This window comes from Martes martes (genome assembly GCF_963455335.1).
Source record: "Martes martes genome assembly, chromosome: 7".
NCBI lineage: Eukaryota > Metazoa > Chordata > Mammalia > Carnivora > Mustelidae > Martes > Martes martes.
In genome coordinates this window covers 347,767-363,011 of record NC_137894.1, presented here as the reverse complement: position 1 = coordinate 363,011, position 15,245 = coordinate 347,767, and the positions used below count along the sequence as shown (strand labels likewise).

Sequence of the window (15,245 nt, the reverse complement as noted above, 5' to 3'; positions counted from 1 at the left end):
CCTGGCATGCTCCGGGCACCAGCACTGGACGGCCATGCGGCTAGTGCTGTGTGTTCTGGCCCCCAAAGGGACATCACACCTCACAGCTCTCCAGGCCGATGGCGCAGACAGTGCACGCAGGACGCTGGCTGTTGGACCACCCACGCAGGGAGAGCAGCCCAGCAGCAGGCCGGGAACAGGGACGGGTATCACTGGCGGCACTCAGACAACGCCGGCAACCAAAGACAAAGGAATGCGAATGTGAACTCTGCTGTACCTGATCCTGGTGGTCGAAGAAGGTGTGCACACATGTTCTCGTTCCAACGTCCCAAACTTTGACACTTTTGTCAGATGAACTAGGTGCAGAAGAGAACGTTAGTATCAAAAGTTTGTATTCTGGTTTTAAGTTGGAAGGAATCTGACCAGAAACTCCACCCTCCTTCGCTCACCTACACTCTGCCCACCTGTGTGCCCCCTGGCCAGCAGGGGCCCCAGGGAGCTCTGGGTGCTGGCCTCTCTGGTGGCTTTTCCTACGCACGGAGCGGCCACGTCCCTCAAGTTCTCATCTGCCCAGTCCTCATCCCTGGGTTCCCATCAGGCATCTCCGACACGTGTGCCTGTTTCCAGGTCGGTGGGGGCGGGGCTGGGAAAGCCCCCACTTAAGGCTACTTCTAAACGAAGATGCTTTTGTAGCTGTGCGATGCTAGAACCTGGCCGTCCTCGGCCTGAGCGACACGGGCTCCAAAGGCACGACTTCCGCACACAGATGTATGCAGTGTACGTGACTACTGGACCACAGAGATCCCTAAAGTCCCTACATAAGGAAACGCTCAAAGTTGAACTGTTCCAAAGAATCTGTCTTTGTTCTGGCGAAGGACAATTAACTACCTGCCTAACTTAAAAAAAACCCCAACCACCGACAAAACCAACGCAGAAAACAAAAGTCTACCTAAAATAAAGGGTCAGACCATCTTCAAATCTTAAGACAATACATAAAAGATGACCTTCACCTTCTTAGCATGTAAGAAGCGGCTGAGAATCACACGTACCTGGAAACGAAGTGCGTGTCATCCGGACAAAAGGCAACGTTCAGCACCCACGACGCGTGGCCGCTCAGTGTGCCGGCCAGATTGGCATGTTGTCTGCAACGGGAGAGCATCAGACAAAACGGAGACGGCATCAAGTCTTACCGGAACATTAGCACAGAATGTGCGACCTGCCCCACGGCAGAGTACGGCGCAAGGCAAGATAGCTGCCGAGACGGGGAAAGCGAAGCAGCAGGGCAAGCCGGCTGGCTCCAAGCCCGCCACGCTGCCGGCGCCCTCTCCACGCGGGGCCAGTGCTCCTGTCCCTGGAGCCGTCCACACTCACTCCTTAGAACCGATGGGGCTCAGAGAGGCCATTTTTAATCGAATCGAGAACAAGACAGGTCTAACGACAAAAGGCATTTTTACTTCCACGTAAGCACAAGCCCGACAGCAGGGGCGGGAGGACAACCCTGCCGCCCGACTGAGGCGCAGGCCCTCGGGCAGCACAGAGCGCACTGCAGGGGGTCGGAGGGCAGGAGGCCTCAGAGGAACCGTCTCAGGCTGGGCTCGTCCTCTGAACTTCGGGGACACTCGTCCCCCTTAGTCGGGAGGCCGGAACTGTAGTCATGATGGTCTTTCGCGCAGTCGGGCACTGAAGCGTCAGCCACAGCGACCTGGGGCTCTGGGACCCACAAGCCGGCACAGCTGGGCAGGGACACCCCTCCAAGCCCCAGCACTCAGCCAGCTCTTGCTCGCTGCCCTGCTGACCACCTCCTGTCCTCAGTGTCCCTGCTCCCCGCGCAGACCCCGGGAAAGCCCTCACAGGCCCACCCGAGGGTGTGCACACGGACAGTCAGGGCTGGGGCAATCCCAGTCAATCCCGGTGCCCACTCCCCGTGGGGGCGCGGACAAGTGGGCCGTGTGTACCCGGGGCACCAGGAGGCCACATTCGGGAGGTGTGAACCGGAGGCACGCCTCGTACTGAGTCGAAGGGTCAAGGACAGTCAATCCCCTTCCCGGGGAGGCTGAAGCGGGGAAGTCCGGGAGGAAGGGGCCTTGCACAAGCTTACAACCATAGATGGCTATGACCTGAAGAGAATGACCCCTTGCTCCTACACCTGTGGCCAAAAGCACCCACAGAGAGCCTCCTTCATCTAGACCTGCAGCGAGGTGGTGGGTGAACAGACAGCCGCCTTGGCAGGGCAGAGGGCAGCCTGCGGGAGGGCCACGTTTTTGCCATCACTCTGGGCCAGCGACCACCTGTGGTTCCGCCTCCTCATCCGTACACAGCTGACTGCCCTGAAGGAACTTAAAATCCATGAGGCCCACAAGAGAGGGAATGGCTGAAGACAGGCAGGAAGTACTGATCCTAGGGGGCAGCCCGAGACATTCCAAGTTCAAGGACAGGGATGCGGAAGGGGGAGCGATGCCTGGACCCTGCACACAAGTCCCTGCCAGACCCAGGACTCCTCCGAGCAGTGGCAGACAGGAAGGGCACCGGCCCTGGGGGAGAAGCCCGAGTCTCCACGGTAACTTACACGTCATAGATCTTGATGTAGCCGTCATCTGAAGCAGTGACAAGCAGCTGGGAGTCTGGGGAGAAGGTCAGGGAGCGGATGGGCATAGCGTGGCCTGAAATTCACAAAGCCCTTGTTAATCCGGCAAATCGTGGGCTCCCCACTGACAGTGTCCCTAGTAATGACCACAGTCACTGACCTGACTGCCCAGATGCCTCTGTCAGAGACACAGGGAATGACTGCATGGACCCCTCCTCCCAGTGTTCTAGAAATATCCACACAACCCGGGCCCCTCCTCCAGGAGCCATTTCTCCTCGGTTCCCTTCCCTCACGAGCTGGACCTCAGCACACACGGCTTGGGAAAAACTCCTCTGCTACGGACACAGACAAGCAAAGAAATACACGCTCTGATCTTCACAGATGCACAACAGGGTGCTGTTTCCTACCAAGTCCCGTGCTGTTGGGTAAGCGGTAAACTGAGGAGGCAATGTGTTCACTGGGTCAGAAATCACACCAGCAGGAAGAGCGCAGAGTGGGAGACGCCCTCCTACCCACGCGCTGATGCCGGGTGCGGGCCCCTGGGGTGGGCCTGGCTGTCATCCACCTTCGACTTCTTGACAAAAAGTCATTTCCTAATCATAAAGTTCTGTAGCACCGAACAGGACACAGAGGAAGCAGTCCTCCTCGGCTCCTCCGGCTAAGCCACGTTAACACATGAAAAGATAAGCCCCTTCACAGGAAAGGGCCCTTCTCACTGGTCCCAGGACCACCACCCAGGTGGTAACGAGATGACAAAACCCAGACTTGGAGGCATTTCAGATTTCCGACTGAGATCACTGTTTTGCAAATCTAAAGCTCATCTGTCATTTAGCAGCATTTTACTAAAAGACTGACTCGTCCTCTGGGACCTGATAGCCCAATCTGCACAAAATGGAAAGAGCTGTACCTTCCAGCGTGTGCAGGAGCTTTCCAGTTGCAATATCAAAAATGTTGATGATCCCGTCGATGGCTCCACTGGCCAGGTACTTCCCATCCGGGCTCTGTGCAGAGAACGTGTGGAGGACATCTGAGACCCCTTGCAGTCAAGCCAGCCCGCTCCCCCAAGCACAAGGCAGCTGCCCACTCGGAGCACCGCCGGCGGACAGTGCACAAGGCAGAGTCGGGGAGAGAAAAGACTGCTGTGTTTCCTTACATATGCAATACTAAGAATGAATTTTCCTCTTGTGTCCAAAGAATATTCCTTTTTCCCACTTTCCACACCGAAAATGTTCACTTTCCCCACATGAGTTCCTGTGGCCAGATACTGGGAATCAGGAGAAAAGGCCAAAGTCCAGGCGTCCACTAAACAGAAAAAAAAGGGAAAAAAATACAGTGAGAAAAGGTACGACCTTAATTTTTAAGATTTAAAGTTTTATCAAAAGATGATTTTTTAAAAATTAGAAACAACGTCCTGACTCAAAAGCCTATGTGTGAAGATGCTAATCCTTTACCAATATGACAATACCAAGTGTTAACAAGGATATGGAAAAACCAAAATCCTCACATATGGGTGGGAATAAAACAGTGCAGCCGCTCCGAAAAACGGGTAAACAGTTTTTCTCTCTTTTAAAACTTTTAATCACCTGGCACTCATCAGGACACATGTCCTCAACCCCCATGGCCTCCCTGGGGACAAGCAGTATGTTCTCTGGGGCTGAGAATCTTGTTCCTTGGTTTGCCTGTTTTCCCCCTTTGCTTGTTTGCTTTGTTTCTCAAATTCCACACATCAGTGAGACTGCGTGATAACTCTTAACGCTGACTTAGTTCACGTAGCACAGTACTCTCCAGTTCCATCCATGCTGTTGGAATGTAAGTGTTCATCCTTTCTGATGGCTGAGTTAATACTCCATTGTATATATACACCACATCTTCTTTATCCATTTGTCTGTCGACGGACATCTGGGCTCTTTCTAGTTTGGCCGTTGTGGACATTGCTGCTGTAAACACTGGGGTGCGTGTATCCCTTCGAATTACTATTTTTGTATCCTTTGGGGTAAATATCCAGTAGTGCAATTGCTGGGTCATAGGGTAGCTCTATTTTCAACTTTTTGAGGAACCTCCATGCTGTTTTCCAGAGTGGCTGCACCAGCCTGCATTCCTACCAATAGTGTAGGAGGGTTCCCCTTTCTCCGCATCCTCGCCAACATCTGTCATTTCCTGACGTCTTAATTTTAGCCATTCTGACTGGTGTGAGGTGGTATCTCATTGTGGTTTTGATTTGTATTTCCCTGATGCCGAGTGATGTGGAGCACTTTTTCATGGGTCTGTTGGCCATCTGGATGTCTTCTTTGCAGAAATGTCTGTTCATGTCCTCTGCCCATTTCTTTTTTTTTTTTTTTTTTTTTTAAAGATTTTATTTATTTATTTGTCAGAGAGAGTGAGCACAGGCAGACAGAGAGGCAGGCAGAGGCAGAGGGAGAAGCAGGCTCCCCGCTGAGCAAGGAGCCCGATGTGGGACTCGATCCCAGGACCCTGGGATCATGACCTGAGCCGAAGGCAGCTGCTTAACCAACTGAGCCACCCAGGTGTCCCCTCTGCCCATTTCTTGATCGGATTATTTGTTCTTTGGGTGTTGAGTTTGATAAGCTCTTTATAGATTTTAGATACTAGCCCTTTATCTGATATGTCGTTTGCAAACATGTTCTCCCATTCTGTCAGTTGTCTTTTGGTTTTGTTGACTGTCTCCTTTGCTGTGCAAAAGCTTTTGATCTTGATGAAGTCCCAGTAGTTCATTTTGGCCCTTGCTTCCCTTGCCTTTGGTGATGTTTCTAGGAAGAATTTGCTGCGGCTGAGGTCGAAGAGGTTGCTGCCTGTGTTCTCCTCAAGGATTTTGATGGATTCCTGTCTCACATTGAGGTCCTTCATCCATTTTGAGTCTATTTTCGTGTGTGGTGTAAGGAAATGGTCCAGCGTCATGCTTCGGCATGTGACTGTCCAATTTTCCCAACACCATTTGTTGAAGAGACTGTCTTTTTTCCATTGGACATTCTTTCCTGTTTTGTCAAAGATTAGTTGACCATAGAATTGAGGGTCTATTTCTGGGCTCTCTGTTCTGTTCCACTGATCTATGTGTCTGTTTTTGTGCCAGTACCATACTGTCTTGATGATGACAGTTTTGTATTAGATCTTGAAGTCTGGAATTGTGATGCTACCACCTTTGGTTTTCTTGTTCAACATTTCTTCGGCGATTTCTGGTTTCACACAAATTTTAGGATGATTTGTTCCAGCTCTGTGAGGAACGCTGATGGTATTTCGATAGGGATTGCATTGACTGTGTAGATTGCTCTGGGCAGGATAGGCACTTTAACCATTTTCTTCTTCCAATCCATGAGTATGGAACGTTCTTCCATTTCTTTGTGTCTTCCTCAGTTTCTTTCATCAGTGTTTTATAGTTTCCACAGTGCAGATCCTTTACCTCTTCGGTTAGGTTGGTGCAGAGATATTTTATTGGTTAGGGTGTGATTGTAAATGGGATTGTTTTCTTAACAGTCTGACAGTTTCTTAAGTGAAAACAAACTTAAGAAACACGTTGCAAGTCCATCCCTGGGTGTGTACCCAGCAAAAATGAAAATGCGCGTCCACACAGACTTGTGCACAGGCGTTCGCAGCACTACGGCGTCTACACAGTAGGTACCACGTAGTAAGTAGTAGAAACTTGCTAGAGACTAAGGAGAAACAATGCACGTGTTCAAGTGGTGGGTGGCAGAACAAAACAGACAGGAGGAAGTGCTCACAGCTGCAGCGTGGACAGAAAGGACATACACAACCCCGCCGGCACTAACTACGTGGACGGAGAGCAGATCTGGGGTTTCCTGTGCCGAGGGCAGAGCGTGGACAGACTCTCCTCGGACATGAGGGGGCTCCCTGAGGCCTGCGACCACAGCGGTGCCTGCACAACCTGTGACTGACTAAAACTCACTGAACACTTAAAACGGGCAAACCTTACAGTGCACAGAAGCGAAAGCTCACCTCGCTGGAGACGTACTATCCTGAATGCTCCCCAGGTGAACTCTAATATGACCAAGTATTTACCACAGATTAACAAGGACTGGAAAGAGGCACTACTGTTTTTAGAAAAATCACCTGTTTCTCAGGTGATTTCTCAGAGCAAAACCCAGCTCTATTTGTGTCATCCGGATCAGTCAAGCAGCGTCGCGGTGCTGCTCGGCCCGATGGAGGGGGTCTCCAGACTCCTGCGCCGCCGGGGCAAGCCATGCGCTCTAGAGTTCTATCTGGGAACATGCCACTGTTTCCTGGGCTACTCGGAACCTCTTCGGAGGCCATCCCAAAGAGCTCTGGGGGCCTCTGGGATCAGGGCCCAGAGGCCGCGGAGTCATCCAGTTGCCCACTACCTGCCCGTCCCGTTAGCCATATGCACTCTTGTAGGGGAACATGCCCCAAGTCTTGCCACCCTGCCCTGACAGGACACTGCTTGCCAGATCAAAGGGAAAACAGAGAAAGGCTCCCTCCCAAGACACCGTCCTCATTCCTGGGAAGGGCTCGCAGAAGACAGGCCCTTCCCAGCCTGTGGGACCAAGAGAGGCCGCTGCCAACGACACACGGCAGACAGCAGGTCCCAGCACGTCCCAGCACGTCCCAGCACAGGCGGGTCAGCACCGTCTCCCAAGGTGTCTTAAACAACAGTCTCTTGCAAATTTCAAAACACGTATTCAAAGGAGTAATAAATAATTTAGCTCTATCACTTTTCTCATGAAATGTTTGTTTTAAAAAGGAGATTGACTTCAAGAATGCTCAATTAACCGAGAAGATCTGAAAAAGCTTTTATAACGAATCTCTCAAACAGCTGCTTTTTAACCTCTCCTTATTAATGGCTAACATTTACCCTAACACTATTGTGCTTCTCATTCCTACTATGACTGTTTACAGGAATAATGGTTATTAGAAAATCTGCTTTGAATTCCTTGCAGTTTAATAAAATAACATTCCTAAATTATTCTATTTCCCCACTAGCTGGTTTACAATGGAGAACTTTTCGCGTCACATACCCTGATGCTTGGAATTCAGGGCGTTTTTGTCCCACACGCTAAGACTCCTGCTACCTGCACAACAGAAACTTGATGCAGTCCCCAAGTGCACCTCACCGCCGGGTCAGCTCTCCGCTCGCGGGCGTGCTGCCCGTCTCACGGCGCGGACGCCCTTCCCGAGCGCCGGGGAGCTTGGCTGCTGTGCCCATGAGGCCCTCCCCCGCGCCTCCACGGCCTTCCACTGCGTCCTCACTTTATTCTCCGGGATCGGGGGTGTTCTCTTTCCCTTCTCCCTGTTGCTCGTGGTGACCCACGTCCCCCGTGCACATTCTGACGACTGCCGGTATCCCTGCGCTCAGGACCCGAGCAGTGTGACCTCCGGGCGGCTCAGCCGCTCTTCAGCTGTCAACAGCAGCACCTGCGCTCACTACCCCAGTAACAGCTCCGTAATGACCAGATTCTTGTCCAGAGAGAAAGGACATCCGACCCCTTGTCGACTCTCTGTACCTGTTCCTTTCCACAAGCACTTGCCAACACGGAACCGATACTGGATGTTCAGGGCACTGTGTCGGGGACAGCAAGCTGGGTGCAGACCGGTCCTCTTCGCTGGAAGCACTCCAGTGCTCCTCTCAACTGCAGCGTGCCCAGGGCCGCAGAGCCCCGCGGTGACCTCAGTGACACGGGTCTGGGGAAGGCTTAGGTGCCCAGGGTAAAAAGGCAGCAAGAGATCTGCCTTTTCCTCCTCTCCCCGGCTCTGTGTCTTCGTAGACTTTGGGGGCTGGTGTGGGGCCCCAAGTCCTCGGAGAGTGATGTCAGCAGGTGGGGATACAGGTGAAGACAATCGTCTGGGGAGTCAGTGTCTGGGTAGCTTTTTCCAGACTTATCCCACCCCACACGCCCTGAAAACAGTGCCTCAGTGGATTCAAAAGAGGGCCTAGGCATGCACATTCTTCAAAAATCTCCAGCAGTAAGAATTATAGACGGGAAGTATTGCTTCCAAGGGGAAACACACTCTGTTTCTTGACAGCCTCGCTTCCCTGTGAACCGCGGGGCTGTTACCCCTTCCAACGTAGTGGCTACGGAGCGTCACCGGTGGGAGGCCAACCCACCCGGGGCTCCGATCAAGGGGACCACGTTGAGGAAACCCCTAAGCACCTTCTGTGTCACCCACCCACGCAGGGGCACCAGAGAGGCAGGCGGCTTCAAGGGCTCGTCGCCCATCCCAGCAGGACAGCCTCTGGCAGAGAATGCGATGCAGCTAATCGCAGGGGGATCGAAGGCTCCCAGGAAGCCTGAGATGTTGTGTTGCTCGTTCCACATTAATGCAGCCCACCGAAATCATTAACTCCTATTACCCCAGACATGTACCCAGGCTGAGAGACAAGATTCTGCTGTCCTACAGTAGGTGAAAAAATGCTACTCTACAAGTGTCCTATCTATCAAATGCTGGGAATCAGGCCCTGTAATCATGATGAGCAGAGAGGACCACGATTCAGTTCTAGAAGGACAGAGCACCTTACAATCGAGACGTCTATCAGTCACCGCACGTAACAAATCAGAATACGGCAAACCGCAGCTCTGGGCCCTCTGAATTCAGGTCCACGACCCCAAACTGGCAATTCTAAAATGGAAAGCCTCCGAAAACCGTTGAGTTTTTCAACAGGTTTAGCACCAAAAGTTACCTGGCAGTAAGACCTGACCCACACAGACAGACAAAGCCCCCGCTCAGCTGCTGAGACACTGCAGGCTGGAGGACTGCCGCCACCCTACCAAAGGCAGTACCTACCACACAGTCCACGCACCACATTACCCCTGCGACCAGACACTCCTGACCTGTCGAACTTCTATCCCTAGAGGTCTGGAAAGGGACAGTGAGAGTTTGCCTTCCTGAAGAGTCTTACCAGGTCCTGCATCTATAGACTTTATCTGTTTGCCGTTCTCCAAGTCCCAGAGGCGGATATGAGCATCGAGCGAACTGGATGCGGCAATGGGCAGCGTGTGGCTGATGTCCACAGACACCACACCCAGCTGGTGTCCCTCCAGACTCCACTGCAGGTCCAGCCTCTCATCAGACCTTCGGTGGGGGACAGAGAGATGGGTTTCTTCACACGCAACACGCTGTACCAGCATCTGAAATTCTGGGCCCCTGTGACCCACCCCTGCTCCCATCACCCGCGGTCTATGAAATGCAGAATCAGAGAGAACCCACGAGCACAGAACACCAAAGTCAGCCAAGTTTTAACTGTGGGACTTTTTTTTTTTTCCTCTTAAACTGTAGGCCTTTACACTGCATAAGAGGAAAACAAATGAGAAAAAACTGGCTGCCTTTTTAGACCACCACACTGCTACTGCTTCCTTACCTGGAATACACTTAACACTTTCCTGATTGCAGCTCGGGAATTCAGAAGAAAAACCCTAAACCCCAGTCTTCAAGGCTGTTGGGGAGAGGGTGCTCACCATTTCCAGACCTTCACCAGGTCATCCAGGGATCCCGTGACCACTGTCTCAGAGTTTTCTTTCTTGTTTGTCCCCCAGGCGACTGACCAAATGGCATCATCATGGGCTAGAACAGAAAGCACCTCACGTAAAAATCTGCACGTAATGTCTACACTTCATGGGCTCCAATGAAGCTGAAATGCTGCTCCAACAGTTATGAGTTCACACCGCTGGTAAACCGGCCACCTGGCTTACTGTCTGGCCCAGTGCTTTCCCTCCTGCTTTTCTCTCAAACACAGAGGCAGGCGCGCGCGTGCACGCGTGCACACACACACACACACACTTGCCCCAGATCTCAGGTGTCCCAGGGAGGGAGGGAGTTCCAGAATAATCCGAGTCTTTCTCACTTTAGCATGCTGCCTGTGTGCCTCAGTCTGGAATGCCATCACCTGGCTAAAATTAGGCAAACCAGCAGGAGCTCCCCTGCCTCCCTTCCCCAACAAAGACCTAAATTTGGTAAGACTCATCTCTTAGGGATGCGTAGGCAGTTCAAAAGCAAATAGCACAGGTCTGAAAATAAATATCTCCACGCTTGATTTGTCTTTTGTCACAAATGTCTACTATGCTTGATGAGTCAGTTACTACATTTTTAAAATAAATATTATCTCAATTAATCACAACAACCCTGTGAAGCAGGCACTGTTAAATCCTCATTTTACAGACAAGAATCAGAGGCTTAGAGAAGCCAAGTAACTCACCCAAAGTCAAAAGCTAAGAAGGAGCAGAACTGGGGTTCAAAGCCAAGCTCTTTATGAACTAAAGTCCACCGTAAATGCGAAGGCCTCACCGTGGGGTCTGCAGACCTGGCGCAGGTCCACACACGTGCCAAGTGCACGCGGAGGCTCTATTCACGCCGCGTAGCAACCGTCGAGGACCAGCTTTCCAAGCTGTGACTACTGGGCACTGAGCAGCTGTGACTCACACGCAGCACCGTGGCTTCAAGGATGATGCCCACCTGAGCCACGTCCGCCAGCGCGCCATGGGGATGGCATGAGCTGCCGGCCAGGGTGCTGACTGGCGCTCCCGACTAGCCAGTTACCCACCTGAGCTAACCAGGAAGAAAGCTTCTGGCTTAAACTTCAGACCACCTAAGCGGCGGCTGCTCACACTGCAAGAGCTTTCAGGCGCTGTTCCCACAAACTCCCCCAGGCTCTGCCCAGCGCTTCCAGGCGTGAAGAAATGAGGCTCACGTGAAGCCCTGTGCCCCCGGCAAGCTGCAACCTGAGACGGGACAGGCCCCAGCCCTCCCAACACTGCTGCATCCCCTACTTTCAGTAAGGTCATGGTCGCTGCGGGAGCCCCTGCCCTTGTCTGAGCGGGGAAGCTGTTGTGAAGACCCCAGGGCAAGTGCTGAGGCTCTAATGTCTCCCTCTTTCACCCTGGTAGCTGGGAAGCTTGAGCGGCTTCTTTCCCAGGCAGGAAAGCTTCCCTCAGCCCGGAGGGTCCCAGTCTCTCGTGTGACTCCTGCTTTTTCTTTCCAGTTAGTTGTCTGGGGCTTCTGCTGCAGTTTGCTTGTAAGGATCTGTTTTCAGCCGCGTCTGCTGCTTCTTCCGCAAAGTGCGTCACGTGGGGACAGCCTGTCAGGTCAGTACACCCGAAACACCCGATGACAGAGTTCGCACAGGTGAATCTGCTGGCAGGCTGCTTACCTTGCTCTTGTTTGAAGAGAATACTGTACTAAAAAAGAACAGACGCCTCATCAAACCAGTGGTCAGATTCGGAGGTATCCGATCCCCTCCCTAAAACCCCCCTGGCACCCACCCCACCCCCACCCCCAGTGCGTTAGCGACTCTCCCGTCCTCACCCTGTCCCATCCTGCAAGCTCCCTGATTCCTTCTCACCCAAGACTTGCAGAGCTGACCGCACCAGAAGAAAATCAGTTCTTACAGAAACTGTACTCTCTCCCCCCATCCGGAGGGGACAGATACATTCTGTGCATTCCCTGGTTGGATCACAGGAGGCTCTACATCCAGCTTCCAGCCCAAGTTTTGTAGTTGTATAAAACGAACAGCCTGCCTCATCTGTTCCCATTGTCCCTAATCTTACTGCAAAGATCTCTCCCTTTCCGATTTTTGTTTTCTTCTTGTTTTTGAATATAAGCTCCTTTTTTTTTTTTTTTTTTAAATTAAGTAAGCTCTATGCCCAATGTGGGGATGGAACTCACGCCTTGAGATCAAGAGTCATGCACTCTAGTGACCGAGCCAGCCGGGCACCCCTGAGAACAAACTGTTTTCCTCAATCCCTCCATCAACCCGGAGAAGACTTAGATAGCCTCCTCCTGTGCGTGCTGTGCGGCGCCTAGCCCTCCAGAGACTAGGTACCCAGGGTCCCCCAGCACTCCCAAGCAGAGCAGGAATGAGATGATGGTCTCCTGCGAAGACACCCAGACCTCGTACTGGCCTCCAACCTGCCAGGGAGACCAGCTGCTGTTCTGTGCCTCACCACAGGCCTTACCTGGTTGGTCATTTCCTTAACTGAGGACGAAGGCTACAGGCCAAACGGTTCTGTGGAAACATCAGGAGTTCAGTGAGCAGAGTCATCAGGATGGAGAGGGATACAGGAGGTCCCCTTATCAAGAAAACAAGGCAACCCTCTGCCGGAGCAGACGTCGGCCCCAGCAGTCCCCTTCACAAGCCCTATGGGGCAGCAAGGTCTCCTTTCTCTCTTGGAGCCCAGGGACTCAACTTATACCTACCCCACGCCACGTGTTCCTCTCCCCAAATCTGACTATCAGGAGGCACCAGTCTGCACCCCGTGCTGCTCTCCAGAGACACAAAACCACAGGTCCTTTTAACTGCAAATGTTATCTAGTCAAAACTCAAGAGGCAAGTATGTGGGAGCAAAGTGGTTATAGTCTCTGAAGGGATCTCGGCCAAATATGCCCACGAGAGCCAACAGGCATGTGAATGAGACACCCATCTCCTGGGGTCTTCAAGGACTGGGCTCAGCTAAACACAAACCTCCTTTAAGAATAGATGTATTTGGGCACCTGGGTGGCTCAGGTCATGATCTCAGGGTCCTGGGATCGAGTACCACATGGGGCTCTCTGCTTAATGGGGAACCTGCTTCCCCCCACCTCCGCCTGCCTCCCTGCCTACTTGTGATCTCCGTCTGTCAAATAAATAAATAAAATCTTAGAAAAAAAAAAAAAAAGAACAGACGTATCTTCTCAGGCTGTAAGGGTTCTTCGTATTTCGTGCGTGTGCCCTAGACCCTCCAGCAGCCTTGTCAAGCCTGTAAACCCCTTCTCAGGATTTCGTAAATGCACAGGACTAGAAAGGGAACCAATGCTTGTTACTCGAGGCTCTTTTTGTCTGTGAAGTCCCCAGGACCACCAAACTAGCGCAGGCGGACCCCACTGCTCCCAGGAGAAACACTGGGGCAGGTCCCGACCAATATAGCACTTCCTAAGCCTGACCGAAGTTTATTGCACACACGCATTTCCCTGTAGGCCCCTCACAGGAGGTGCACTGAGGAACACAAACTTCCGCACCACGTTTGGGGCTATTTTAACAGTGATACTGCAAACAAAAAGCACAAAAATGCAAAACTCATGACACTAAATAGACCAGAAAAAGGACCCTTGTTTACATGAGAGACGTGACACAAGAAGACAGAGCGTCCCCTTGTCCCGCTGCAGCTGACAATGTATCAGGGGACCCCAAGTTTTTGCCACATATCCACGTGAGACCATGAAAGTGCTGCGAGTGTTGATGTGGGGCCACAGGGACATTTTAGCGTGTAGGCAAACCTGCAAATACAGAGCCTGAGACTAAGAAACATCAACCTCACACCTATGTAAAACGCCACCAAAACATGAAAGTTAAATTTGTGAAGCTGCATTTTGATACCTACAGAACAGGGCCTGACAGCAAGTCTCAGCGCTACCCTGCTTTCATTGTGGTGCTGCGCTTACGCAGTATCCTGAGACGCGGACGTAGCTGTGACTTCTGTCGCTGACAAAGTCACGCTGTCAATACCAGGTTTGCTGCCTGCACTCGTGACTGGAGGAAATGCTGAATTTCCGCTGGAGATTAGAAAACCTAAAAGTGCAGTTCTTCTTCTCACCCACATTCATGCCCCCCAATTCCATCCAGGGAGAGACAAGACCACACAACGAAGGCATCCAGGCTCAGGTTACTTGCTTTAAATCTGCAAACCCCAAAAGCCCACCACGAAGATTTTCCAAGGGTAACGGGAAAAACAACTTCTGAATAACCTGTCTGTGAAGATCTCGATCAAGCTGGTAGGGTTAGCTCATCTGCGACCCAAGAACAGGGCAGGGAGGGCAGGGAGGGCAGGGAGGAGCTCGCGCCAGGTTTGCCGGCCCCCCCCTTCCAGTCCGGATCTGTACTTAGCAGCAGAGGGAACCAGCGGAGAGCAGCAAGGCTGGCAGGAAGCGGCCTCCTCAAACCAAGGCTTGGGTCCACGCGAGCTCGCGCACCAGCTCTCTGAACCTCCCACCCCCACTATGCAGGCACCCCTGCGACCGCCTCCACCCTCCGCACGACCTCACACTCAAGGAGGCCTCCCCGGGATCTCTGCGACGGTAAACGGTGCACACACGCTAGAGCACAGGTGACCAGGCGACGTCACCCCCCATGACAAGTGATTTCAGAGCTGAAGGGCCCCCGGAGCCCTCCTCCTCCACCCTTTCTGTACGGAAGTGTCCCCCACTTTCCCCAGCCGAAGTCATCGCTCGCTCCTCACGGCTTCCGAAGAGCCCCACACGCGCCTATTACCCAGGCCGGTCAGGAACCCCCAGGACGGCAAGTCCAGAGAACCCGGCCCGTGCTTGCCCCCGTCCGGCTACGGGAAGCTCGCTACCGAGGAAGGCAGCGCGGCCGACCACGGGGAAACTTCCATTTCCGGTCAGAGGCCTCTCCCGCGGAGACGCCGGCCCCCGCCCCGCCGCTGCCCAGGGCCTTCTCAGGCCAGACGCGACCCTTCCTCCTCCTCTCGGGCCCCGCGCCCCCACAGGAAGCCAGGGCGAGGGGACGCCCAGGAGCCCCCGCCGGGCCCGCGGCCCGGAGCATCCCTGAGCACACCAGCACGGTGGCCGCCTCCGGCGCACCCTCGCTCACCCGCCCTCCGGCCCGACCGCCGGGGCCCCACAGACCGCCATCCCCAAGGTCCACGCGCGTCCACTCACCGCCGTCCTGCCGGCCGCACGGTCGCCGCACTTGTGACGCACGGCTCGC

General features: G+C 53.1%; 1 protein-coding gene across 4 annotated transcripts in view; it reads right to left on the bottom strand.

The window, feature by feature from the left end:
* The window catches only part of SKIC8 (SKI8 subunit of superkiller complex), a 19,073-nt gene extending 3,828 nt beyond the window's left edge, over window positions 1-15,245 (bottom strand). For 2 of the 4 annotated variants that reach the window (XM_080807952.1, XM_080807950.1), the window contains exons 1-10: window positions 15,129-15,205; window positions 12,499-12,548; window positions 11,694-11,721; window positions 10,006-10,111; window positions 9,450-9,622; window positions 3,717-3,865; window positions 3,471-3,564; window positions 2,546-2,639; window positions 1,029-1,121; window positions 257-335 (exon numbers count right to left, since the gene is read on the bottom strand). In XM_080807952.1, coding sequence (XP_080664078.1) covers window positions 257-335; window positions 1,029-1,121; window positions 2,546-2,639; window positions 3,471-3,564; window positions 3,717-3,865; window positions 9,450-9,622; window positions 10,006-10,111; window positions 11,694-11,721; window positions 12,499-12,510 — 828 coding nt within the window. In that variant the 5' untranslated portion in view covers window positions 12,511-12,548; window positions 15,129-15,205. Of the gene's footprint in view, window positions 1-256; window positions 336-1,028; window positions 1,122-2,545; window positions 2,640-3,470; window positions 3,565-3,716; window positions 3,866-9,449; window positions 9,623-10,005; window positions 10,112-11,693; window positions 11,722-12,498; window positions 12,549-15,128 lie in introns of all 4 variants that reach the window. The other 2 variants (XM_080807951.1, XM_080807949.1) reach the window with 2 other exon arrangements.